This window comes from Pan troglodytes, chromosome 20 (assembly GCF_028858775.2).
Source record: "Pan troglodytes isolate AG18354 chromosome 20, NHGRI_mPanTro3-v2.0_pri, whole genome shotgun sequence".
Lineage (NCBI taxonomy): Eukaryota > Metazoa > Chordata > Mammalia > Primates > Hominidae > Pan > Pan troglodytes.
The window spans coordinates 61,292,794-61,318,253 of record NC_072418.2 but is presented as its reverse complement, the minus strand read 5'-3'; the positions used below and the strand labels follow the sequence as shown (position 1 = coordinate 61,318,253).

At 56.3% G+C, this 25,460-nt stretch overlaps 2 protein-coding genes and 1 long non-coding RNA gene across 11 annotated transcripts; 2 read left to right on the top strand and 1 right to left on the bottom strand.

The window, feature by feature from the left end:
- ZNF837 (zinc finger protein 837) lies at window positions 1-13,285 on the top strand. Of its 3 annotated transcripts, XM_024351734.3 has the most exons (4): window positions 42-132; window positions 10,433-10,834; window positions 10,979-11,190; window positions 11,547-13,285. In XM_024351734.3, exon 4 carries the CDS (start codon window positions 11,576-11,578, stop codon window positions 13,169-13,171), a length of 1,596 nt encoding a protein of 531 aa, XP_024207502.2. In that variant the 5' UTR covers window positions 42-132; window positions 10,433-10,834; window positions 10,979-11,190; window positions 11,547-11,575; the 3' UTR covers window positions 13,172-13,285. The 3 variants fall into 3 exon arrangements, with proteins under 3 accessions (XP_024207503.2, XP_024207502.2, XP_016792491.3); XM_024351735.3 differs by lacking the exon at window positions 10,433-10,834 and having other exon boundaries at window positions 1-132; window positions 10,979-11,088; XM_016937002.4 differs by lacking the exon at window positions 10,433-10,834.
- A 16-nt stretch (window positions 13,286-13,301) lies between these two features.
- LOC134809135 (uncharacterized) lies at window positions 13,302-18,257 on the bottom strand. The gene is made up of 3 exons (XR_010153995.1): window positions 18,167-18,257; window positions 16,323-16,386; window positions 13,302-14,927 (listed from the first exon to the last, which is right to left on the bottom strand). It is a non-coding gene; the product is annotated as an uncharacterized LOC134809135 (long non-coding RNA).
- On the top strand, window positions 17,960-25,262 carry ZNF497 (zinc finger protein 497). Of its 7 annotated transcripts, XM_063802326.1 has the most exons (5): window positions 18,070-18,242; window positions 21,581-21,707; window positions 22,272-22,418; window positions 22,621-22,955; window positions 23,258-25,262. In XM_063802326.1, exons 4-5 carry the CDS (start codon window positions 22,841-22,843, stop codon window positions 24,766-24,768), a joined length of 1,626 nt encoding a protein of 541 aa, XP_063658396.1. In that variant the 5' UTR covers window positions 18,070-18,242; window positions 21,581-21,707; window positions 22,272-22,418; window positions 22,621-22,840; the 3' UTR covers window positions 24,769-25,262. The 7 variants fall into 7 exon arrangements, with proteins under 7 accessions (XP_016792485.2, XP_063658396.1, XP_003953696.2 ...); XM_016936996.3 differs by lacking the exon at window positions 22,621-22,955 and having other exon boundaries at window positions 17,960-18,242; window positions 22,322-22,418; XM_063802325.1 differs by lacking the exon at window positions 21,581-21,707 and having other exon boundaries at window positions 18,101-18,242.
- Window positions 25,263-25,460: the final 198 nt, after the last annotated feature.

The window sequence follows — 25,460 nt, the reverse complement described above, 5'->3', positions numbered from 1 at the left end:
GCGCGGGTTCCCGCCTGCGCTTGCTGTGGCCCGGGTCCCTCAGTGCCGCGGCGGCCCGGAGGTGGCGGGAGGACGGCTCCGCGCTGCATGCGGGGCGGGGACCAGGGGACCCGTGCGGGCCGCCTCCAGAGAGTAAGTGGCATTCTGCGCGGACCCGCAACCTCGGCCTGCGAGGCGGGGACCTCCCGGCGCATAGCGCGGCCACCACCCTAGTCCCCTCTCCACCTCCGCGCGCGGGGTCCGGGGCAGAGGCGTGACGCCGCGCACTTCCGGTCCTCGCGCTCCGGGTCCGGACCGGCCACAGCACTCGCGACCTTGAGTTCCGGGCGGGACGGGCTTCTGTAGTTCTGGCCCCCGCGTTTCCGTGCTGGGTGTCATTGAAGCCCGCGAGGGGAGGCTCCAGGCCCGGGACCCATCCTGGCGGCCTGCGGCTCTCGGAGTCAAGCCCACCTGCTAGCCGAGGCCGACGCCGGCCTCCCTACCGTCTCTGCCCCCGCATCCTGGCCTTTGCACTTTGCTCTTTCCTTGTCTCCAGACCGGTTTCATGCCCCCTCTTCACAGAGACCCGAAGAATCCGCTGCCTCCCTCCCTGGCGCCCTCGCGCTGCTCCCTGTCTGATGTTCTTCACGTCTTTTTCTCTCTTAAACTGTCTCCTTGTTCATTTCTTCTTGTCTGCGGTCCCCTCCTTCACTCACTATTAGAGCAGGATGCAGCACCGTTTGGCCCTGACACAGTGGATGTCCTGCGAGGGTTGAAGCTTGCTAATCCTTGAGGGTGGAGGCACTGTCGGGAGGACAGACACAGAAGGGAGCTGTGCCTGCAGTCAGAGGACATTTCTTCTGCTGTACAGTGCATGATGCACTGTTCTTCCCATTGCGTGCACAGTGTAGAATTGGACATAGGGGCTACAGTCTGTGTCCCCTGGGACTGTCACTGTGGGTGAGGTTGGTCTGTGGCTCAGAGAGGTGGAGCCACGCTGAGCTGGGCACTAGCCTGTGTCCTCCACACCTCAGAGCCACCAACGTTGACTTCCCTGCACATTCTGTTTTTGTTGTTGTTGTTGTTGTTGTTGTTTTGAGACGGAGTTTCGCTCTTGTTGCCCAGGCTGGAGTGCAGTGGTGCGATCTCGGCTCACTGCAACCTCCGCCTCCCGGGTTCAAGCGATTCTCCAGCCTCAGCCTCCCGAGTAGCTGGGATTACAGGCATGCACCACCGTGCCTGGCGACTTTCCTGCACATTCTTTTGGGCAAATAAGACCTCATTGTGCCGTGTGCAACCTCCATAAGGATGTTGAACCTCACTAGCTTTCCTGTGTGTGCTGTTGCTCTGCAGTTCTGCAGGGCTCAGCCTTGGCCACGTTAACCTCTCAGTCCCCCTAAATTGGTAACTCTGCATCCTGTTCCCAACACCAGAAGCCCTAAGGACAACTAGAAAGGCTGGGCGAGCACCCAGGTGCAAGCATGCTCACCTGGGGCAGATGGGAGGTCACTGTAAGAACAGCCTGGGAGAGCTGTAATGCACCATCAAGGACGGGCTCCTGGGACCTGGGACCCAGAGCCTCGATTGTGTTTGCTGTGCTCAGCCTCAGATCATGGGTCCATGGCTGGAATGCCACCCACCTACAGGTGGGATAGTTGGACAGTGCATCCTGGGAGCAGATCAAGGAGACGAAGAGACTCGGCCATGGTCCACAGCTCCCACCTGCTGTGTCTGGTGCTGGGAGGCAGGTTCTTGTTGCAGCAGAGGAGCCACCCCTGGGAGCAGGGCATCTGGGGACCAATCCGAAGATGCTGTTAGCACATGGCTAGCAGGTGCCCCTCAGCCCCCACCTCCCACAAGTTCAGGGTCCCTTTCTGCCAAGTGGGGACTGCTGGTTCTTCAGGACAACCCAGCTTCCCCAACCCTCTGTTCAGACACTAAGCAGTCCTCTGACTCCCCATCACTAGGGATCAGGAGAGCCCCTTACAACACACACATTCTGTCGAGGGTGCTAGACCAGTCTCTATTAGTTTCTGTGGCTGCTATAACACACTACCACAAACTGGGCAGTTTAAAACAACAGAAATTTACTCTCACAGTCCTGGAAGCCAGAAGTCTGAAATCAAGGTGTCAGCAGTACTGTGCTCTCTGACGGCTCTGGGTGGGGGTCTTTCCTTGCCTCTTCCGGCTTCTGGCGGCTCCGGGTGTTCCTTGGAGTGTGGCTGCATCACTCCAATATCAGCCTCCATCTTCACATGGACCACTCTTCTCTGTGTCAGAACTCCCTTTGCCTCCTTCATAAGGACACCTGTCATTGGAGTTAGGGCACACCCAGGTTATTCAGGGTGATCTCATCACAAGATCCTTAATTATGTCTGCAAAGACCTAATAAGGTCACATTCTGAGAGTTCCGGGGTTAGGACGTTGGATATATCTTTTGCAGCCTCCTTCAGTGGAACCTGCCTGATCCTGGGTGCCCTCATGTGCCCATCCATTCTTGGGCCTGTCCACTGATTCCATGGTGATCAATTGTCCCTGTTTGGCCAGGCTGTCCCAGGTATGGTCTTTCACCCTGGGAAGTCCTCAGCCCCTAAGTCCCTAGAGTTCTAGGAAGTCATGCGGAGTGCTGGTCCTAGCCCTGCTCATGCCACCAGCTGTTGTACAGACTGTGACATGAAGCCAGCAGCCTTGGAGCTAATAGCAAGGCAGGTGCCCAAGTCCCTCCATCCCTGACATCTGGGTCTCTGTGACCTGGAGTTGTGTCAGAGAGGTCCAGATCCTGGCTGTGGGGCTTCTGGGATGGCACATTGTGAAAGCGGGGCCCCTGACCTCCTGCTGCTCAGCATCCATAGTGGCATGCTCCCTCCTCCGTGTAAAGGGCTGGAGTCCACACTGGTACCCCCATCAGAGTCTATGGCTGGGGAGTTCCCTGCCCTATGTGTGGGGACCTCAGATCCCAGCCTGGCAATGACCCTGGACCGACCCCTTTAGCAGTGGGTCCTGGTGGCTTTCTCAGGAGCTCTTCAGTCAGCCTGGCCTCTCAGAGGTAGACGAGGGAACACTACAAAACCTGCAGTGCTCAGAGACAGAGGCTTGAGAGAGTGTGGGGAGGTGGGCAGGACGGGCCTGCCCCGAATAGCCAGGTCCACGGCCAGCAGATGGACTCGAGAGAGAGAAGCCGACACCTGTGAGAAACACCAGATACTGTGTGTGGTGGTTGGGAGCCAGCAGGCAGCCTGGGTGTGGACAGAGCTCCATGGTCAGACAGACCAGAATGTGTGTCTCCATGTCTTGTGTCCTGCCCTCAGTCTCCTCCCTCCCGTCACAACTTCCCATGTGGTGGCAGCAGTGCCCTTGGGTGTGTGCCCCTGTAAGGAATTGCCCTGTGCCCTGAATATCATTCCCAGTGAGCATGTTCAGTTTCTAATGAAGAGTTTTCTTTGCTTTCTTTTTTTGAGATGTGGTCTCACTGTGTTGCCCAGGCTGGCGTGCAGTGGTGCAGCTGTAGCTCACTGCAGCCTCAATCTCCCAGGCTCAAGGGATCATCCCACCTTAGCTTCCTGAGAGCTGGGGCTACAGGCTTGCACCCCCACACCTGGATAGTTTTTTTTTTTGAGATGGAGTCTCGCTCTGTCACCCAGGCTGGAGTGCAGTGGCAAGATCTCGGCTCACTGCAAGCTCCGCCTCCCGGGTTCACACCATTCTCCTGCAGGCACCCACCACCACACCTGGCTAATTTTTTCTATTTTGTAGTAGAGACGGGGTTTCACCGTGTTAGCCAGGATGGTCTCAATCTCCTGACCTCGTGATCTGCCCACCTTGGCCTCCCAAAGTGCTGGGATTACTGGTGTGAGCCACTGCGCCCAGCCTTTTTTTTTTTTTTTTTTTTTTGACGGAGTCTTGCTCTGTCGCCCAGGCTGGAGTGCAGTGGCACGATCTTGGCTCACTGCAACCTCCGCCTCCTGGATTCCAGTGATTCTCCTGTCTCAGCCTTCCGAGTATCTGGGATTACAGGTGCGCGCCACCTCGCCTGGCTAATTTTTTGTATTTTTAGTAGAGATGGGCTTTCACCATGTTAGCCAGGCTGGTCTCAATCTCCTGACCTCGTGATCCACCCGCCTTGGCCTCCCAAAGTGTTGGGATTACAGGCATGAGCCACCACGTCCGGCCATTTTTTTTTTTTTTTTTAATAGAGACAGGGTTTCACCATACTGCCCAGGCTGGTCTCTAACTCCTGGGCTCAAGCCATCCACCCACCTTGGCTTCACAAAGTGCTGGGATTATAGGCATAAGCCACTACACCCAGCCAAGTTTTCTCTTTGATATGAGTGAATTAACAGACACCTGGTTAAAGAAAATGCTTTTACCCCAGAGCTTAAGCCTCTGATGTGGAAACTATGCTTGGTACTCTGGTATGCAGTTGACTTGGCTGTGTGTGAGAAATTATTTTATTTTTACCTAGAGATTTAAAAGAACTTGTTTTTCTCTTTTTTTTTCCTTTTTTCTTTTCTTTCTTTCTTTTTTTTTTTTTTGTTTTTTGTTTGTTTGTTTTTGTTTTTTTGTTTTTTTTTTGAGACAGAGTCTTGCTCTGTCACCCAGGCTGGAGTGTAGTGGCCTGATTTTGACTTATGGCAAGCTCTGCCTCCCGGGTTCAAGCCATTCTCCTGCCTCAGCCTCCGGAGTAGCTGGGACTACAGGCGCCTGCCACCACACCCGGCTAATTTTTTGTATTTTTTTAGTAGAGATGGGGTTTCACCGTGTTAGCCAGGATGGTCTCGATCTCTTGACCTCGTGATCCGCCCGCCTCGGCCTCCCAAAGTGCTGGAATTACAGGCGTGAGCCACCACACCCGGCCAAGAACTTGTTTTTCTCAATACAAATGTATTGCTTAAAAGAAACCACCTTCGGCCGGGTGCAGTGGCTCGTGCCTGTGATCCCAGCACCTTTGGGAAGCTGAGGCAGGTGGATCACTTGAGGCCAGGAGTTTGAGACCAGCCAGGCCAACAGGGTGAAACCTCATCTCTACTGAAAATACAAAAATTAGCTGGGCGTGGGGGCAGGCAACTGTAATCCCAGCTACTCGCCAGGCTGAGGCAGGAGAATTGCTTGAACCTGGGAGGCAGAGGTTGCAGTGAGCCGAGATTGTGTCACTGCACTCCAGCCTGGGCAACAGAACGAGACTCTGTGTCAAAAAAATAAATAAACAATAAAATAAAAATAAATAAATAAACCACCTTCATCCCATGCAGTGCTTTCATGTGACCAGGGCTCAAATGACATCCTGGATGTTGCAGGGTGGGCCGACGCCTTGACAGGCTGCAGGCAGGAGCACTGTGGCATGGGTGCATTCTGCTTTAAAAAAAAAAAAAAAAGATATAAATCAGCTGGGCGAGGTGGCTCACACCTGTAATCACAGCACTTTGGGAGGCCGAAGCAGGCGGATCATGAGGTCAGGAGTTCGAGACCAGCCTGACCAACATGGTGAAATCCCGTCTCCACTAAAAATACAAAAATTAGCCGTTCTTGGTGGCACACGCCTGTAATCCCAGCTACTCAGGAGGCTGAGGCAGGAGACTTGCTTGAACGCGGGAGGCAGAGGTTGCAGTGAGCTGAGATCACGCCACTGCACTCCAGCTTGGGTGACAGAGGGAGACTCCGTCTCAAAAAAACAAAACAAAACAAAAATATATAAATCATGTAACAAATGAACCATTTGACAATTCAGGTTGGGTTTTAGTATATATATATCTCTAATATATATATTTACATTCTATATATATATATATATATATATATATATATATATATACTTTTTTTTTTTTTTGAGACAGATGCTCGCTCTGTTGCCCAGGCTGGAGTACAGTGGTATGATCTCGGCTCATTGCAACCTCCTCCTCCCAGGTTCAAGCAATTCTGCCTCAGCCTCTCAAGTAGCTGGGACTACAGGCGCCTGCCACCACACCTGGCTAATTTTCATATTTTTAGTAGAGACAGGGTTTCACCATGTTGGCCAGGGTGGTCTCAAACTCCTGACCTCAAGTGATCCACCTGCCTCAGCCTCCTAAGGTGTTGGGATTACAGGCGTGAGCCACTGTGCCCGGCCATGTTTTTGTGTGTGTGTATATATATATAATTTTTTTTTTTGAGATGGAGTCTTGCTCAGTCGCCCAGGCTGGAGTGCAGTGGTGCGATCTCGGCTCACTGCAGCCTCCACCTCCCAGGTTCCAGTGGTTCTCTGCCTCAGTCTCCCAAGTAGCTGGGACTACAGGAATGTGCCACCACACCCGGCTAATTTTTGTATTTTTAGCAAAGATGGGGTTTCGACATTTTGGCCAGGCTGGTCTCGAACTGGCCTCAAGTAATCTTCCCACCTTCGCCTCCCAAAGTGCGGGGATTACAAGTGTGAACCACCGCCTGGCCAGGTTTTAGTATATTTTTTAGGTTTTAATATATTCACTATGTTGTGCAACCATCACCACTATAATTTCCAGAACATTTTAATTACCCCAAAACAAAACTTGATGCCCATAAAGCAATTACTCCCCACTCTTTTTCCCCTCAGCCCCTGGCGACCACTAATCTACTTTCTGTCTCTGTGGATTTGCCTATTCTGGATATATCGTATAAATGGAATTATGCAATATGTGGTCTTTTGTGACTCACTTCTTTTACTTTCCATGTTTTCTAAAGTCCATGTTGCAGTATGTGTTAGTACTCATCCATTTTTATGGCTGAATAATATCCCATTCTGTGGATATACCACATTTTATTTATGCATTTGTCATTTTATATACTTGGCTTGTTTCTCCATTTTGGCTACTGTGAACAGCGCTGCTCTGAACATCTGTGAGCCAGTGTTTGCTTGAATGCCTGAGTTCATTTCTCTTGGGTGGATACCTAGGGGTGGAATTACTGGGGGTGTGGTAGCTCCATCTTTACCTTTCTGTGGAGCTGAAGGTTTCCACAGCAGCTGCACTATCTATATTCCCACCAGCCAGGTCGGAGTGTGTTCTGTACTTTCCTCTTTTTTGCCATGTCTTCTTGTCCTCAGGGCAAACACTGAGCATGGATGGTGCCAGCTGAGGCCAATCAGCTCACCTGCAGTGGGGGAGCCCCATGATAGAGCTTACTGCCAGCAGCTTTGCCAGTCCTGGGTGTATGAGTGGTGCTTTTTGAAATCTTGTCCTGCCCCCTCCAGCTCATTTACTTTATTCACACAGTGAGTCTGTACTCCACATTCTGGAGAAAGCTTCCCTTGTCTCCCTGTGGGGGCCTGTGAGAACCCCATCCAGACTCAGGGAGCCCAGCTCCCTCTACTCTGGTATCTGTGGGTTAGATTCATGTCCACCTGCTGTTGGGACGGTCAGTGCCCATGAGCAGGTGAGGCCTGTGGCTGCTTGCCTCCCCATGTGCCCATATCATTCCCCATCCTGTTCTTGGGAAGCTGCATGGTCAAGACCTGAGGGCAGAAGGGACAGAAAGAGAATAACAAGCTACAACAGCAGCCAGCCAACCCCTCACCTGGAAGGAGTAGCCTCAGACTCAGATCCACAAGTGTTTGGGAAGGGGATGTTTGTAACTGAGTGCCCATTCTCTCTCACACCCTTCCACCTGCGTGGGAGGTGACAGGTCACTCTAGGTGCCCTGTGCACAGTCCAGGCCACGGGGCAAAGCATGCTGGTGTTCAGCACCACCCAGATGTCCTCATACTCAGAGAAGTTCCTTACTTCCAAGCATGCCTCCTTGAGTCCCAAGCTCCAGCTGGCTGATAGGTGGAGAGACCAAGGCATGAAGTGGCAGAGCCCACAGTGGGGGGAGGTGATGGGTTTTCTCTAAATTAGACCTGATTAGTGCCACTCTTGAGGGAGGGAGATCGAGGAAGGATCGGCGCCTTTGGGAGTCTGCATCTGGCTCCGGGAAGTCTCAGGAAAACCCAGACCCCGAGTGGCTTTAAGGTGCAGAGGGAGAGGCAGCCTCACCTTTCCTGTCTCACACAGGCCTGGAGGGGACAGGAAGGTTGTGCAGTTATCACGTGTGACAAGTGAGGCTGAGAAACCTCACATCACACCAGAGTCCCCTTGTCCTTACTGTCACCCTGGCTTATTAGCAAATGCCTGGCCTGGGACCGGTACTTGCTGAACCCTTGGCACTGGGCCTGGACTGGGACCGTACTTGCCGAACCCTTGGCACTGGGCCTTTCTGCTCTCCAGCTCAGGCCAGCAGCCTCCCATACAGCAGAGCAGGAACCGGGCCTGGCTGCTTTAAAGGCCTTTCGTGACCTGCAGAACTTGTCCAACTCTGCATTTTTGTCTTTAACCAGTTTGGTATGTTTAATTTCCACTCAAAAACATTCATCCCCAGAGTGCTGGCCATCAATGCATTTCTGCCATTGTGGTCATGATGTCCAAGAAGGAAATAACCCCCCAGGGGCAACTGGCAGCAGCTTCCTTTGGAGAACTGCAGCCAGTCGCTCTGAAGTGTCCTTGGCTGAAAAGTCAACATGTAGAGTCCTTTTAGTTCCCGGTCAAGTTATTTCAGGCCACCAGGTGGCCCAGGGCAACTGCCTGTTAGAAATTTGCAAAACAGACAGAAAAAGTGACACAGGTCAAGGACGTCTCACCATGTTGGCAAGGATGGTCTCGATCTCTTGACCTCGTGATCCGCCCCCGCCTCGGACTCCCAAAGTGCTGGGATTACAGGCGTGAGCCACCACACCCGGCCCTCTGAGACATTTAATAAATGGATATCGGCTGGGTGCGGTGACTCACGCCTATAATCCCAGCACTTGGGGAGGCCGAGACGGGTGGATCACCTGAAGTCAGGAGTTCAAGACCAGCCCTGTGAACATGGTGAAACCCCGGCTCTACTAAGAAAAAAAAACAAAATTAGCCGGGCTTGGTGGTGGATGCCTATAATCCCAGCTACTCGGGAGGCTTAGGCAGGAGAATTGCTTGAACCCAGGAGGCGGAGGTTGCGGTGAGCTGAGATTGTGCCACTTCATTCCAGCCTGGGCAACAAGAGTGAAACCCTGTCTCTAAATAAATAAAAATAAACAAACAAACAAATAAATAAAGGGATATCTGGCCAGGCACGGTGGCTCACGCCTGTAATCCCAGCACTTTGGGAGGCCAAGGTGGGCAGATCACAAGGTCAGGAGTTCAAGACCAGCCTGGCCAGCATGGTGAAACCCCATCTCTACTAAAAATACAAAAAATTAGCCAGACATGGTGGCAGGCACCTGTAATCCCAGCTACTCAGGAGGCTGAGGCAGGAGAATTGCTTGAACCCAGCAGGCGGAGGTTGCAGTGAGCTGAGATGGCGCCACTGCACTGCAGCCTGGGTGACAGAGAGAGCCTCCGTCTCAAAAAACACCAAAATAAATAAAATAAGAGGATATCTGCCTTGCACAGAATAGGGAACACAGGACAAAAGGAGAAGAATCTGAGCTCCTGTGCCGAATGAAGCAGTGATTTACGAGGGTGCCACAAGTGTGTCCATCTCACGCTCTGCATGTGATGTTAGCCATCCGGGATTCAGAGTCTAAAGGCTGTGCTGGACAGATCCATCTTTGTTCTGGAAACAATGAGATCTAGGGAGGGGACAGGAGGATTGTGCAGTTATCACGTGTGAGGCTGAGAAACCTCACATCACATCACAATGAGGAAAATATTTATTTATTTATTTATTTTTGAGACGGAGTCTCGCTCTGTCGCCCAGGCTGGAGTGCAGTGGCGTGATCTCGGCTCACTGCAAGCTCCGCCTCCCGGGTTCACACCAATCTCCTGCCACAGCCTCCCGAGTAGCTGGGACTACAGGCGCCAGCCACCACACCCAGCTAATTTTTTGTATTTTTAGTAGAGACGGGGTTTCACCGTGTTAGCCAGGATGGTATCCATCTCCTGACCTCGTGATCCGCCCACCTAGGCCTCCCAAAGTGCTGGGATTACAGGCGTGAGCCACTGCGCCTGGCTCCCCCCCCGGCCTTCACCCCTCCTCCCTCTCTCTCTCTTTTCTTTTTTCCCTTTTATTTATTTGAAAGAGTTTCACTTTTGTTGCCCAGGCTGGAGTGCAATGGTGCGATCTCGGCTAACTGCAACCTCCACCTCCCGGGTTCAAGTGATTCTCTTGCATTAGACTCATGAGTAGCTGGGATTACAGGCATGCACCACCATGCCTGGCTAATTTCGTATTTTTAGTAGAGACGGGGTTTCTCTATGTTGGTCAGGCTGGTCTCAAACTCCCGACCTCAGGTGATCCATCTGCCTCGGCCTCCCAAAGTGCTGGGATTACAGGCGTGAGCTACCGTGCCCGGCCGTCCTTTGTTTTCACTTGCTATTCAATTGCTTGCTTAGGAGATGAATATTTATATATGCACGTGTGTGTATCTCGGCAAAGTCCACTGTTGTAAGCAGAATAATGGCCCCCTGAAAGATCTGCACGTCCTGTTTCCTAGAACCTCTGACTATGTTACTTCACAAGGCAAAAGAACTGAGTGTGATGAGGTTTTGGATCTTGAGATGGGGAGATTCCTGGATTATGTGTGGTTGGCCTAGTGTGATCACAAGAGGCAGAAGGGTCAGAATCCTATAAGGAGTATAAGGAGATTTGACGACAAACCCAGAAAGAGAGAGATGAACATGTCTTACTGCTGGCTTGAAGATGGAAGAAAGAAAAGTAGGTGGCACCTAGAAGCTGGAAATGGTCAGCAAACGTCCTCCCCAAGAGCTTCTGGAAGGAACCCACACTACTGAAACCTTCACTTAGGACTTACGACCTCCAGAACTCTGAGATAACAAGTTTGCACTGTCTCAAGCCACTATGGGGTGGCAGTTTGTTAAAGCAGCTTTAACAATAGGTAACTAATACAGCCACAGTGTAATTTTAAAATAGTAATAGCAGGCGCCAGGCCTTGCTAATGTTCACACTTGCTTGAATGATCTGGGCTGCCTGTCTCCCTACTCAGCTGGTTATACTTACCGTTATCATACCCATTTTGTAGATGAGGCTGCCAGCCTTGAGAGCACCACCGTTACCTGGTTGAAGAGGGGAGGGGAAGTCCAGCATTGGCCTCTGCAGCGTGGATCTCCCGGCCAGGCTCTCAGCTGTCAGGTGAGTCTCACCTCACACCTCTCAGAAGACATGGACAATGGCAGTGAATGGAGCCAGGAGGACCCGGAGTGTCGGCTTGCCACTGAGAAACTGAGGGCAGGAGTAAGTGAGATTTTGGGGAGCTGGCAGCTGAGCAACGGGGGAGTCCCTGTTGCTTGGGGAAGGGGGACCAGGGAGGGCCTTAGCCGGGGGCACAGTGTTTTAGGAGCTAGTGTTGGGGAGGAGCGGTGATGGCGGGCAGGCAGAGCCTGGGAAGCTGTTCTCCGGGGGTCTGGGTGGTGACAATTTGAAGAGGGGCAGGAGGGGCTGCCTATGTCACTCCATTTACCCTTTCGCATCTGCAGAGAGCTGGGGGCCGCCCAGTAGGTGCCAGCTGTGGGGTGGTCGCTCGTTGGCCCAGTTCTCCACTTCTCTCCTCCTGGGAACCGCCAACCTCCATTTCTTCTCTGCTCTTCCAGATCCTACAACCAGAACTCTGCGCCCCAGGATGGAGGCTCCAGCCCAGAAGGCTGGGCAGGGAGGACTCCCCAAGGCCGATGCCCAGGGTGCCTCCGGGGCCCGGGAGAAGAGGCCCGAGGAGCCGAGGCCCCTCGAAGAGGACCGAGCTGGGAGCCGCCCCAGTCAAAAGGGGGACCTGCGTGGAGCGGCGGGCGGTAGGACGACTCCCCCAGGCGGGGGCTCCCGGGGCTGCAGCCTCGGGGTGAGCCCCGGCCCGGGGACCCGGCACAGCGCCGGGACCAGACCCCTCGTGCGGGAGCCGTGCGGCCCCACCTCTTCTCTGAACCCTGAGCTAGTTATCCCCGAGGGGCTGCAAGCCCGGGAGGGCCCCTGTAGGAGCCCAGCGCGTGGCGGGGACTGCAGCAGGAACTCCTGCCTGGCGTGGCATCGCGGGGCGCCCGCTGGGGAGACGCCACCCGTGTGTGACCCCTGCCCGGAGCGGATCCGGAACCACCCCCGGACTCAACTGTGTGAGGTCCACACGGACTGCTGGCCGTGCCAACCGGGGACTGGCGCTCCGACCTGCCCGAGGACCCCAAAGCCGACCTCCCGCGGGAGGAGCCCCTTGGTGGAGCAGCCCCGGGCTTGCGCGTGCGGCGAGGCCTTTGCGTGGAGGGCCCTGCGGATCCCCCAGGAGAGGCTGCAGGCGACGGAGGAGCCCCGTCCGTGTGCCCGGTGCGGGAAGCGCTTCCGCCCCAACCAGCAGCAGCAGACGGGCAAGAGCCCCCCAGTGTGTCCTGAGTGCGGCCAAACCTCGCGACCTCGCCCGATTGTCCCCGACCCCCCGGCCCAGCGACTGTACGCTTGCGACGAGTGCGGCAAGGCCTTCACGCGCACCTCCAGCCTGCTGCAGCACCAGCGCATCCACACGGGCGAGCGGCCCTACGAGTGCGCCGAGTGCGGCAAGGCCTTCGTGCGCTGCTCCGGCCTGTACCGCCACCAGAAGACGCACTCGGCCGAGCGCCACCGGCGTGGCCCCGTCCTGGCCCGGCGCGCCTTCCGGCTGGGGTGCCCGCCCTGCGGGGACTGCAGCGAGCGGAGTCCCCGACGGGGGTCGGGAGCCGGGGAGAAGCCGTACGAGTGCGCCGACTGCGCCAAGGCCTTCGGGCTGTTCTCGCACCTCGTGGAGCACCGGCGCGTGCACACCGGCGAGAAGCCCTACGCGTGCCCCGAGTGCGGCAAGGCCTTCAACCAGCGCTCGAACCTGAGCCGGCACCAGCGCACGCACAGCAGCGCCAAGCCCTACGCGTGCCCACTGTGCGAAAAGGCCTTCAAGGGCCGCTCGGGCCTGGTGCAACACCAGCGCGCGCACACCGGCGAGCGGCCCTATGGCTGCTCCGAGTGCGGAAAGACCTTCCGCGGCTGCTCCGAGCTGCGCCAGCACGAGCGCCTGCACTCGGGCGAGAAGCCCTACATCTGCCGCGACTGCGGCAAGGCCTTCGTGCGCAACTGCAGCCTGGTGCGCCACCTGCGCACGCACACGGGCGAGCGGCCCTACGCGTGCGGAGAGTGCGGCCGCACCTTCAGCCAACGCTCCAACCTCAACGAGCACCAGAAGAGGCACGGGGGCCGCGCCGCGCCTTGACTGCAGGGAGCCGAGAGTCGACGCGTCGCCCAAGCGAACCCTGCGTCGAGGAGGGGCCTTTGTCCCGGAAAACCCACCAACGTTTGTAACCTTGATTAAACTTCTCTTTGTACACATGGCGTCCACAGGCTTCCACTAACTCGAGTTTTATTTGACCTTTTCTAACCGGGCGCACAGCATCCGGTTGCAGGCATAAGCAGTAATAATCTCGAGTGGGCGCTGATACGGCCCAGACGCTGTGTCCACGATCTCTAGGGTCTTTTTCTCCGCAGAGCCGCGGTGCGTGTTACTGGGCTCTCTGGTATGCGAGGAAACGGGGAAAAGTGACTCTCCAGAGGCACGAACATAAGACGGTGGAGGCAGGATTCGAACCTAGGGCCTCTCATATCCCTTAGGCAGCTTCAGGAGCCTTGGGACCGCGGAGTATTTGCACACCCTCTACCGTAGCCGGCCTGGCACAGCTCGTAACCCTCCAGAGGTGAGACCTCGGGGCAGGCTTCTGCCTGTCCCGGCCCTGGCTGCTCGGCAGTCGCGGCAGAAAGGGTTCCCTTTGGTGAAGTGTGATGCCCTGGCAAGCTTGCCCTGGTCTGACCGACGAGCGGGGTCGCCGTTATTGTCGTCCCCCGCTGGACTCCAGACTGAACCGCATCTCCCCAAGCCTCCGCGGTGTGAGTGGAAGTGGGTGCCTGAGGTGTCGGCACAACGTCCCCAGCACCGCAGAGGTGAGAGTCCACCGGGATCTACCACAGCATGCCTCTTCCCAGCTATGTGAGTGGCTGTCCATGGCTATGATTCCAGTTTCTCCCTGCATTTCATCCACACTGGTTCCAGACAGACCCAAGGATCCCACTCCAGAGGCCGAATGGGGCAGGCTGACTAGGGACATATCTGTGTGGAGCACCTTGCCCTTTGGCTGCGGTTTCCTCCTCACACCAGCTGGGAGGGCCGGGAGGATGCTTGCACATGGCTCAGCTAGAGCCCTGGAGAGGGCAGAGCCCTGCGCCCTCAGGGCCTAGACCTTGTTGCTTCCAATAGGGTTCCCCAAGTGTGGCCTGGGACCCCGAACAGAAGAATCCTAAGTGGCCCCTGCAGCGACACTGGGGACCGCGTGGGCTGGTCACTGACATTTACCACACTCTGTGGCCCTCATGCTACTGTGCAGATGGGCACCGTTTATGCCCCAGACCTTGGTGACCCTCCATGGAGTACCTCCTTATTTGCCCTTGCCAAGGTCAGACCAGGGAAAGCATCTCTGAAGGGTAGATGCTCAGAGCTTCCAGTGGGGCAGCCAAAGGGCAGGGCCTGAAACCAGCCTCAGAGGCCCCTGGGGAATCCACCCAGGAGAAGCTCACCTCACAGTGTCCTCTGTCCTCTGCACCCCCCAAAAGGCTCAGGTCTTGGTTAATCCAGGACTCACCCACCAGGGGCTTAAATCCCTCTGTTGTGGGGAAAGCATCCTGATGAGGGAGGCCCTGCCCATGGTTCCTCCTACCTGGTAGTCTCCTTGATGCTCTCCCCAGCCTCCAGGAGAGGGGGAGCAGTGCTTGCCCTGCCCCTAGTCCCCCAACTCTTCTCACACAGTTTCCCCAAGCAGCAGCCCTCCTGGTGTTCTGTCGCTTTTATGTTCCGCTCAGTCAGGTGTGGCCAGAAGAGGAGACACAGGACAAGCTCAGGAAAACAAAGTTCATCATGCTCACAGATCCTGGAAACAGGAGGCGCAGCCCACGAGGAAGGACACATGAGAAAGCACCAGCATCTGTCAGAGGCAGCAGGGGCAGGACCAAGGGGGAGCTCTAAGCCAGAGCCTTTACTGGGGTTTCCAAGGGAAAAGCAAGGCAGAGCAGAGCCTACAGCACAGGACTGGCTAGCTGGAGTAATTCCTGTGGGCTTTCAGCTGTGGGAGTGTTCCCCAGCTGCTTGGCTCCTGTTCCTGGGATGATTAAGACAGAGGAATACTGTCTCCTGTGGTGTGTGGACCAGGTAGAGGGGTGAGGCTCTGGATTGGTTAGTTTGCACATCAAGAGCATGCTCCAGGCCAAGCGTGGTGGCTCAGGCCTGTAATCCCAGTGCTTTGGGAGGCTGAGTTGAGCGGATGGCTTGAGCTCAGGAGTTCGAGAACAGCCTGGGCAACATGGCAAAACCCCGTTTCTAGTAAAAATACAAAAATTAGCCGGGCATGGTGGCATGTGCCTGTAATCCCAGCTACTTGGGAGGCTGAGGCACAAGAATCCCTTGAACCTGGGAGGCAGAGGTTGCAATGAGCTGAGATCGTGCCGCTGCACTCCAGCCTAGGTGAGAGAGCAAGACTTTCTCAAAAATAAATAAATAAATAAACATTTATCATCGCAAACATTTTCTGGGGGTGGGGAATTCATGACCAGCTTGGCCTGTGGTTCTGGCTCAAGGCCTCTCACTAGGTTGAAGTCAACATGGCAGCCAAGACTGCAATCATCTGAAGGCCCCACTGGGCTTGGAGTATGCACTGCTGCACTGCCTCTCCACAGGACTGCAGACCTGAGTTTCCTGTAGACCTGAGTTTCCTCATGTCCGGGCAGCTGAATTCTTCCAGCATGGGTGATCCAAGACTACAGGCGCACGCCACCACGCCTGGCTAATTTTTGTATTTTTGGTAGAGACAGGGTTTCACCATGTTGGCTAGGATGGTCTCGATCTCTTGACCTCGTGATCCCCCCGCCTCAGCCTCCCAAGTGTTGGGATTACAGGTGTGAGCCACTGCGCTCAGCCCCCTCCCCCTTTTTTTTTTCTTGAGACAGAGTCTCGCTCTGTTGCCCAGGTTGGAGTGCAGTGGCATGATCTCAGCTCACTGCAACCTCTGCCTCCCAGGTTCATGCGATTCTCCTGCCTCAGTCTCCCAAGTAGTTGGGATTACAGGTATGTACCACCACACACGGCTAATTTTTGTATTTTTAGTAAAGACAGGGTTTCACCATGTTGGTCAGGCTGGTCTCGAACTCCTGACCTCAGGTGATCTGCCCACCTCCGCCTCCCAAATTGCTGGGATTACAGGCCTGAGCCACCCCGCCCGGCCAATAAAAATTTTTTTAAAGCTAAAATTGACTCTCATGCAAATAAGATAAAATGAACATATGTTAAATATTTTAACTTAATGAGAGAAATAGTAAGATGTTACCAGTTACTTGATGATGGAGGAAAGGACGAAAAGCCAAGGAATACATGGAATGCAGCTCTAGGTGCTGAAAAAGGCAAGGAAAGGTTCTACGTTAGAGCTTCCAGAGGGAGCTCAGCCCTGTCAACATCTTGTTTCAGCTGAGTCATATCGATGTTAGACTTCTGGTCCCCAGAACTGGGCGGGAATATATTTCTGCTGTTTTAAGCCACCAGATTTGTGGTAATTTGCTGCATAACCACAGGAAACTAACACACCATCCCTCAGTTCTGCTTTTCTGTATGAACTCCATTCTCTTAACAGATTCATCCCTCAGGGGGGCAAGAAGGCTGCAGCTGCCCCAGCTGACAGATGCTCACAGCCTCAGGTTCAAAGCAGATAGAGGCCCTAACAGTTCAGAGAGAAGTCCCACGATGCTCACAGGTCCAAAGTGACCACTGCCAGGGCCAGAGGGATGGACTGCCCCGTGCTGTGGACCTGGGCCATGTACCCACACCTGCCCAAACCACCTGGGCTGAGGTGAGAGCTCCCTAGTACAAATTGGGAAAAATTGGTACAAAAAGAGCTCGTGGAGGCCGGGTGCAGTGGCTCAAGTCTGTAATCCTAGCACTTTGGGAGGCCAAGGTGGGAGGATCACTTGAGCCCAGAAGTTCAAGACCAGCCTGGGCCATATAGCGAGACCCCGTCTCTAGCTATTCATTTATTTTAGCTTACAGCATCTGGTCTATGTTGTTTTTTTGAGACGGAGTCTTGCTCTGTCACCCAGGCTGGAGTGTGCAGTGGCACAATCTCAGCTCACTGTAACTTCTGCCTCCCCGGTTCAAGCGATTCTCCTGCCTCAGCCTCCCGAGTAGCTGGGATTATAGGCACGCGCCAACAAGCCTAATTTTTGTATTTTCAGTAGAGACGGGGTTTCACCATGTTGGTCAGACTGGTCTCGAACTCCTGACCTCGTGATCTGCCCGCCTCGGCCTCCCAAAGTGCTGGGATTACAGACGTGAGCCACCGCGCGCGGTTGATTTATTTATTTTAGCCAACAGCACCCGGTGTTCCCAGGCGGTCTCCCAAGTACTAACCAGGCCCGACCCTGCTTAGCTTCAGAGATCCCGACTCAACTTTTTTTTTTTTTTGAGACGGAGTCTCGTTCTGTCGCCCAGGCTGGAGTGCAGTGTCGCGATCTCGGCTCAGTGCAACCTCCGCCTCCCAGGTTCAAGCGATTCTCCTGCCTCATCCTCCCGAGTAGCTGGGACTACAGGCGCCCATCACCACGCCCGGCTAATTTTTTGTATTTTTAGTAGAGACGGGGTTTCTCCGTGTTAGCCAGGATGGTCTCGATCTCCTGACCTCGTGATCCGCCCGCCTCAACCTCCAAAGTGCTGGGATTACAGGCGTGAGTCACCGCGCCCGGCCCCCGACTCTATTTTAAAAACCGCGTGGATTCCAGCTTGGTGGGTGTTCCACAGCGCGTGGGTGTGAGACGCAGCTCAGTGGCGTGAACTCAGCAAGGTTCCAGGGTGGTAAAGACGGCCTGGGGCCGGAGGAGGATCGCCAGGGAGAAGCTACGTCGGACCGACTTGCGTCCGCGACCCGGGCAGCCCCAGGCGCCTGTGTAGCTGTTGGGTGTGTGCCGGAGAGGCGGGCCGGGTACAGGAAGGGGCGGAGCGCATCCATGGCAACGCAGCACGCCAGAGTAGCTTGGCTGTGGCGCCGTCCCCATGGGAACCAGAAGGCGCGCGCCCGCTGCCGCGCCATAGTTACGCAGGCGCAGTGGGGAGAAACGCGAGACCTTGGGCCGCTCTGCCGAATGCAACCGCGCCTCCCAGGAGACCCGGTGCCCGCCCTCCTACCATTCCACGCGGCTCGATCCCGCGTGCGGGCCTCTCTCAGGCCGCGCCTAGTGGACGCAGAGGCGGGCCGAGGACGGTGAGTGACGCCGACGGACACCCTCGGCCAGGCACAGATCCGCCCTCCGGCTCCAACCACTCCCGCCGCGCGGGGCAGGACGGGGCTCGGCCCTGAGCTGGGCCCTCTGGGACCACCGAGAGATAGGCCTCCGCGCCGTCCAGAGCGGCCCGGAAGTGGCCCTGCACGGGCCAGAGGCGACCGTGGTCGGGACGGAAATGGCTCCCGTTTGCTGTTCGCTAGGTGAACGCGAGCCTTATGGCGATCAGTTCTGTAGCATCGTTCCTCCTGCTCGTTTATTCTTTCACTCATTCACTCATGCCCTGCCGCGCCATCATTTCTTCCCACATTCATTTATTCGTTCATCAGCCCCCAGCCCCGGGTAGTTTCGGAGCTCACCAGGCTGGGCTCGCCTCCGAGCCTCCGGAGCTGCCCGCACAGGCCTCGCGCCACCTGGCCGCAGCTTCCTCCCCTTTATCCACTCCGTATTTGTTTGTCCAGCCTAGGCCTTGGGGGTTGTGGGGGAGACACAAGTACCCGTGACTGGTCGGACAAGTGCCCGTTGTTGGGGGCGTGGGCGCTGGGACTGACGCGGGAGGTGGCTCTGATCATGTCGTGGTGAGGAGGTGGCGTTGAGGCTCAGAAAGGGCACGCAGCGTGGATGTGAGGACGTCGGGGAGGCTGGAGCAGTGAGGCCGACAGGAGGGACCTTACGGGGCTCACATGCTATCCCACGACGAGGACGGACTCAGGACGGCAGCCCTGATAGATGGGGCTGGGGGCTGGCGGGTCGGGGTCGCACACCACAGGCCCTGGATGGAGGGGCAGCGGTGCCTGGCTCCGCCTTAAGAAACATGGGCCCTTGGGGGACCCGGATTTCTGATACTTCAATACACAAATATGAATTTTTATTGAAATCAGATGTCGTTTTTTAAAAAATTTAACTTTTGATTTGAGGTAATTAGAAATTCACATGCAGTAACAAATAATGCATACCCTATGTACCCTTTACCCAGTTCCCCTAAAGGTGGCATCTTGAAAAACTAGAGGCCAGGTGCGGTGGCTCATGTCTGTAATCCCAGCACTTTGGGAGGCCAAGGCGGGTGGATCCCTTGAGCTCAGGAGTTAAAGACCAGCCTGAGCAACATGGTGAAACCCCATCTGTACTGAAAACACAAAAATTAGCCGGGTGTGGAGGCTGGTGCCTGTAATCCCAGCTACTCGGGAGTCTCAGGCAGGAGAATCGCTTGTACCCAGGAGGCAGAGGTCGCGGTGAGCCCACATCACGCCACTGCACTCCAGCCTGGGCAACAGAGCGAGACTCTGTCTCAAAAAAAGAAAAGAGAAGAGAAAGAAAAACTAGAGTACAATATCACAACTGAGATGCAGAATATTTCCATCACGAAGGATCCCCGTGTTGCCCTTTCAGAGCCGCATACCCTTCCCTCCTACCTCTGCTCCCCGTTAACCTCTTTTTGTCAACTAGTAATCTGTTCTCATTTCTACCATTTTGTCATTTCACGAATGTCGCATAGGCTGGGCGAGGTGTCTGGTGCCTGTAATACTAGCACTTTAGGAGGCCGAGGCGGGTGGACCATCTGAGGTCAAGAGTTCAGGACCGGCCCACCGGCCGGGCGCCGTGGCTCACGCCTGTAATCCCAGCACTTTGGGAGGCTGAGGCGGGCGGATCACGAGGTCAGGAGGTCGAGACCATCCTGGCTAACACGGTGAAACCCCGGCTCTACCAAAAATACAAAAAAATTAGCCGGGCATGGTGGCGGGCACGTGTAGTCCCAGCTACTTGAGGCTGAGGCTGGAGAATGGTATGAACCCGGGAGGCAGAGCTTGCAGTGAGCCAAGATGGTGCCACTGCACTCCAGCCTGGGCGACAGAGCAAGACTCTGTCTCAAAAAAAAAAAAAAAAGAGTTCGGGACCAGCCTGGCCAACATGGTGAAACCCCATCTCTACTAAAAAATAAAATAAAATAAAATAAGCCAGGCCTGGTGGCAGGCATCTGTAATCCCAGCTACTGGGGAGGCTGAGGCAGGAGAACCGCTTGAATCCTGGGGGCAGAAGTTGCACTGAGCCGAGATTGCGCCACTTCATTCCAGCCTGGGTGAAAGAGCGAAACTCTGTCTCAAAAATAGAAAAATAAAAAATAAAAAAATTAGCTGGGTATGGTGGCACGCACTTGATGTCCCAGCTCCTTGGGAGGCTGAGGTGGGAAGATGGCTTGAGCCTGGGAGATGAGATTGCACCACTGCACCCTAGCCTGGATGACAGAGCCAGACCCTGTCAAAAGAAAAAAAAAAGAAAAAGAAAAATAAATGGAGTCATACAGTTTTTAAGCTTTTGGGATTGGGTGGTAACTTTTTAAAAAAACATACATACCATACAATTCATCCTTTTAAAGTGTGTAATTCAGTGGTTTTTGGTATATTCAGTGTTGCACAGTCATCACCACTAATTCCAGAATATTTTCATCACTCCCACGGCTGTATCTCCCATTTCTCTCTTCCCTGCAGATCCTGGCAACCGCTGATCTACTTTCTGTCTCTTACAGACTTATCTGTTCTGGACATTTCACATAAATGAAATAACATAATATGAAGTCTTTTGTGTCTGAATTTTTTCATTTACACTTAGCATAATATTTTCAAGATTCATCCATCTTGTAGTGTGTATCAGTATTTATTCTTTTTTTTTTTTTGAGACAGAGTCTTACTTTGTCACCCAGGCTGGAGTGCAGTGGCGCGATCTCGGCTCACTGCAACCTCCACCTCCCGGGTTCAAGCAGTTCTCTGCCTCAGCCTCCCGAGTAGCTGGGATTACAGGCGCCTGCCACCACGCCTGGCTAGTTTTTGTATTTTTAGTAGAGACGGGGTTTCACCATGTTGGCCAGGCTGGTCTTGGAATTCCTGACCTCGTGATCCACCCACCTCGGCCTCCCAAAGTGCTAGGACTACAGCCGTGAGCCACCGCACTTGGCCTAACTTAAATTTTTAAAACACTTCCTGGAGGGGACAAACAGGACCCATTTGCTGGTCTGACTCTGGGTGTCCTGTTCGCAGTCTCTGTCTTAGTTGTTCTGTGTGTGGGATGAAGGGTGCCAAGGAGACAGGGCAGGGCAGGGACCCTCAAGAAAAGCGGGGAGGCGGGGGGAAGGGATGGTACAAGCAGCCATGGCACCTCAGTGTGTCCCTCAGGCACCTGGACACACAGGTGGGCAAAGATGCTGACACTGGGGGCCAGAAACGCCGATACCCCCATTCTTCCATTTTTACTCAGTCTCAGGTGGTCCCAAGGAGGGGACCTTCGTGGCCTTGCTGTGCTCACAGGCTCACCTTTGTGTTTCCAGCTGCAGAGAAAGTACCCTGGGCCATGCAGCTGCCCTCCCCTCCCAGGAAAGGGGCAGGATGGCTGCCCAGACGAGTGAGGCATCAGCCCTGGTCCCCCAGGTCTTCCACAGTCCACTGGAACTGATGGTGGGTGAGCCCAGCTCCAAGAGCCCTGGCCAGTGCTTCTGGGGGTTCTGCTACTAGAAGGCAGCAGGGCCCCGAGGGGCCCTGGCTCAGCTGCGTGAGCTGTGTTGCCAGTGGCTGATGCCTGAGGCCTGCTCCAAGGAGCAGATGCTGGAGCTCTTGGTGCTGGAGCAGTTATTGGGCACACTGCTCCCAGAGATCCAGGCCTACACGCAGGAGCAGTGGCTAGGCAGCCCTGAGGAGGCCACTGCCCTGGCGGAGCGGCTACAGCAGGAGTCAGCTGGGCCAGGACTCCAGATGAGTGGGGGCTGGTCTGGGGGCTGGGTGTGCTTCCCCTGCTCATGACCCCAGCTGAGCCAACACTGGGGCCAGTCGTGGGTTGGTGGCTGAAAGGGCCTGGGGGCTGTGGGAAAGTGATGGTGACAGGTGGGAGTTTGGTGGTCTTGGCTTGGACGGCAGAGTCAGAGATCTCCAGTCCACACCTGTGTGCTCCCCACTGTGTCCTGAGAACTGAAGGTGCAGAGAAGGGTGGGTCATGCCACCGCATGCCCCTTGTTTTCTCCACAGATCTGCTAGGCTGAACACCTCACCCTGCCCTGCTGCCTTCCTGTCCCCAGGTGCCAGCCCCCAGGCCCCAAGAGGAGCTGGTCCCCGGGACAGAGGAGGGAGAGGAGCAAGAGGCTCCCCTGGGCCCCTTCCAGGCCCCACCTCCAGGTATGGCACCATCTACACACTTGTCCCTGCCCTGCCTTGGCAGCGGGGCTGGAGACTACACAAGGATGATAAGGTGCTCAGGACAAATGGGGATGGGTTTTGCTCGCTGTAGAGACTTCGCTGTGGGAAGGATCGGCTGGACAGGCAGGCATGGCCTTAGGACCAAGGAGGCCCTCCCACCCTTGGCCTCTCTCTCTCTCAGGGATCTGGGCTGCACAGCCACCCCATGCCTTGGACCACCTGGTCTGACCTGCACAGAGGCCTGGTGTGGACATTGCCTGGGTAACAGCCACTGAGATCCTCCAGCCTGGACATGCTGCCCATACTGTGTGGAGGGGACTACCCAGGGATCCGGCCAGGGTGGAGTGGGTGAGGCAGACATAGCTGTGTTTGGGTCAGGCGGTGTCCTCCAGCCTTCAGGAATGGAGACGGGTCCATCGTGTTCCTCACAAACTGGAGTCTCCACCTTCTTGACACTTGGGGCCCCACCCCGTGAAGCAAGGAGAGGAGAGTGGTGCCACAGTAGGGCCAGTGCAGGTGCGTGGGCAACTTTGAGTCCTTCTGCGATGCTGGCGCCCCCTCCCCTCCTGCTGGGCCGGGCCGGGTGTGGGGATGTGCACGTGGCCCTGTCAGGCAGGCCCAGAGTGCTGGCCCGTCCCCCGAGTGTCTAGCCCGCCTGCTGGCCTTCCTGCTCCAGGCTCCAGAGGGCATTGGGCATCCAGGGACCTGGAGGAGAAGAGTGGGGGATGACAGCCCACCCACCGTCGTGTCCCCCTCAGGCCCTCTGTCTGGTGTTCTTTGTATTCTCTAAGGTACTTGCCTTTTCTCTCCTGTTGTAGGTCACAGGCGCGAGATGGAGTCCCCAAGAGGGTGGACCCTGCAGGTGGCCCCAGAGGAAGGCCAGGTCCTCTGCAATGTGAAGACTGCCACGAGGGGCCTCTCTGAGGGGGCTGTGTCTGGAGGCTGGGGGGCCTGGGAAAACTCCACGGAGGTTCCGAGGGAGGCAGGGGACGGCCAGCGGCAGCAAGCCACACTGGGGGCGGCGGACGAACAGGGAGGCCCCGGCAGGGAGCTGGGCCCCGCAGACGGTGGGCGGGACGGGGCTGAGCCCGGGAGCGAGCCTGCAGTCCGGGCGTTGCGCCCTTCGCCTCTCCCAGAGGAGCCGGGCTGCCGGTGCGGGGAGTGCGGCAAGGCGTTCAGCCAGGGCTCTTACTTGCTGCAGCATCGGCGCGTGCACACAGGCGAGAAGCCGTACACGTGCCCCGAGTGCGGCAAGGCCTTCGCCTGGAGCTCCAACCTCAGCCAGCACCAGCGCATCCACAGCGGCGAGAAGCCCTACGCTTGCAGGGAGTGCGGCAAGGCCTTCCGCGCGCACTCGCAGCTCATCCACCACCAGCAGACACACAGCGGCCTGAAGCCCTTCCGCTGCCCGGACTGCGGCAAGTCCTTCGGCCGAAGCACCACGCTGGTGCAGCACCGACGCACGCACACGGGCGAGAAGCCCTACGAGTGCCCGGAGTGCGGCAAGGCCTTCAGCTGGAACTCCAATTTCCTGGAGCACCGGCGCGTGCACACGGGCGCGCGGCCGCACGCCTGCCGGGACTGTGGCAAGGCCTTCAGCCAGAGCTCCAACCTGGCCGAGCACCTGAAGATCCACGCGGGCGCACGGCCACACGCCTGTCCCGACTGCGGCAAGGCCTTCGTGCGTGTGGCGGGGCTGCGGCAGCACCGGCGCACGCACAGCAGCGAGAAGCCCTTCCCCTGCGCCGAGTGCGGAAAGGCTTTCCGCGAGAGCTCGCAGCTCCTGCAGCACCAGCGCACGCACACTGGTGAGCGGCCCTTCGAGTGCGCCGAGTGTGGCCAGGCTTTCGTCATGGGCTCCTACCTGGCGGAGCACCGGCGCGTGCACACGGGCGAGAAGCCTCATGCGTGCGCCCAGTGCGGCAAGGCCTTCAGCCAGCGCTCCAACCTACTGAGCCACCAGCGCACGCACTCGGGCGCCAAGCCCTTCGCCTGCGCCGACTGCGGCAAGGCCTTCCGCGGCAGTTCCGGCCTGGCGCACCACCGGCTTTCGCACACGGGAGAGCGACCCTTCGCCTGCGCAGAATGCGGCAAGGCCTTCCGCGGCAGCTCCGAGCTGCGCCAGCACCAGCGCCTGCACTCTGGCGAGAGGCCGTTCGTCTGCGCCCACTGCAGCAAGGCCTTCGTGCGCAAGTCGGAGCTCTTAAGCCACCGGCGCACGCACACGGGCGAGAGGCCCTACTCTTGCGGCGAGTGCGGGAAGCCTTTCAGCCACCGTTGCAACCTCAACGAGCACCAGAAGCGGCACGGGGGCCGCGCTGCGCCCTGACCCGAGGACGCCCTGAGCGGGAGGTCGCGGACACGCGGCGTTGCGGGGTCCCGGGCGTGAGTGCGCTGTCTGCTGGCCCAGACTTTTTCGGGCCGCCGGTGCGGGCGCCCTCCTGCTGGGAGTGCAGGGGCGGCCTTGGGTGTGGAGAACCCTGGCTGCACAGTCCCTTTGACGATAGCCCACCGGCCACCCAGGCCTGTCTGGGGACATGTGGGATGGGCTTTTCCCAGGGAGGGCGGCAAGCTCCACTTCGGCGAGAGGTTCGTCCATGCAGAGGTGGGCAAGAACTGGGGTCTCCGACAGGTGTGGCTATTTCTTTAAGTTCTCTGGCACTGTCAAAAGCAGCCAACCCACCCCCCAGTCCACATGGTCACCACTGCTGCTACCAGCTGCTCAGTGCAGTGGCCACTGTGTCTCCTAAGGTGCTCGCTCCAGTCAGCACTTCATCTCAGGCAACCACAGGTGACAGTTAAACATGATGAAACCGCATGCTATGGCTTTCTAGTGTCTCATTCTGTTGGCAAGAGGCTCAGCACTGCATTCCTGACCGAGGTCAGAACCAGATCAATCTCAGAATCTCACCTGTGTAGGTCTGTTTCATGGGACTTTTCTTTTTTGGGGGAGGGGGCAGGGTTTCACTCTGTCACCCAGGCTGGAGTGCAGTGGTGCAATCACTGTTTATTGCAGCCGCG

Coding starts and splice junctions, on each gene's coding strand:
- ZNF837 (XM_024351735.3), top strand. CDS start 11,576: ATGGAGGCTCCAGCCCAGAAGGCTGGGCAGGGAGGACTCCCCAAGGCC.
- ZNF497 (XM_016936996.3), top strand. CDS start 17,989: ATGGCAACGCAGCACGCCAGAGTAGCTTGGCTGTGGCGCCGTCCCCAT. Junction 18,243..21,580: donor GCAGAGGCGGGCCGAGGACG/GTGAGTGACGCC, acceptor TTGTGTTTCCAG/CTGCAGAGAAAGTACCCTGG. Junction 21,708..22,321: donor ACAGTCCACTGGAACTGATG/GTGGGTGAGCCC, acceptor TCCTGTCCCCAG/GTGCCAGCCCCCAGGCCCCA.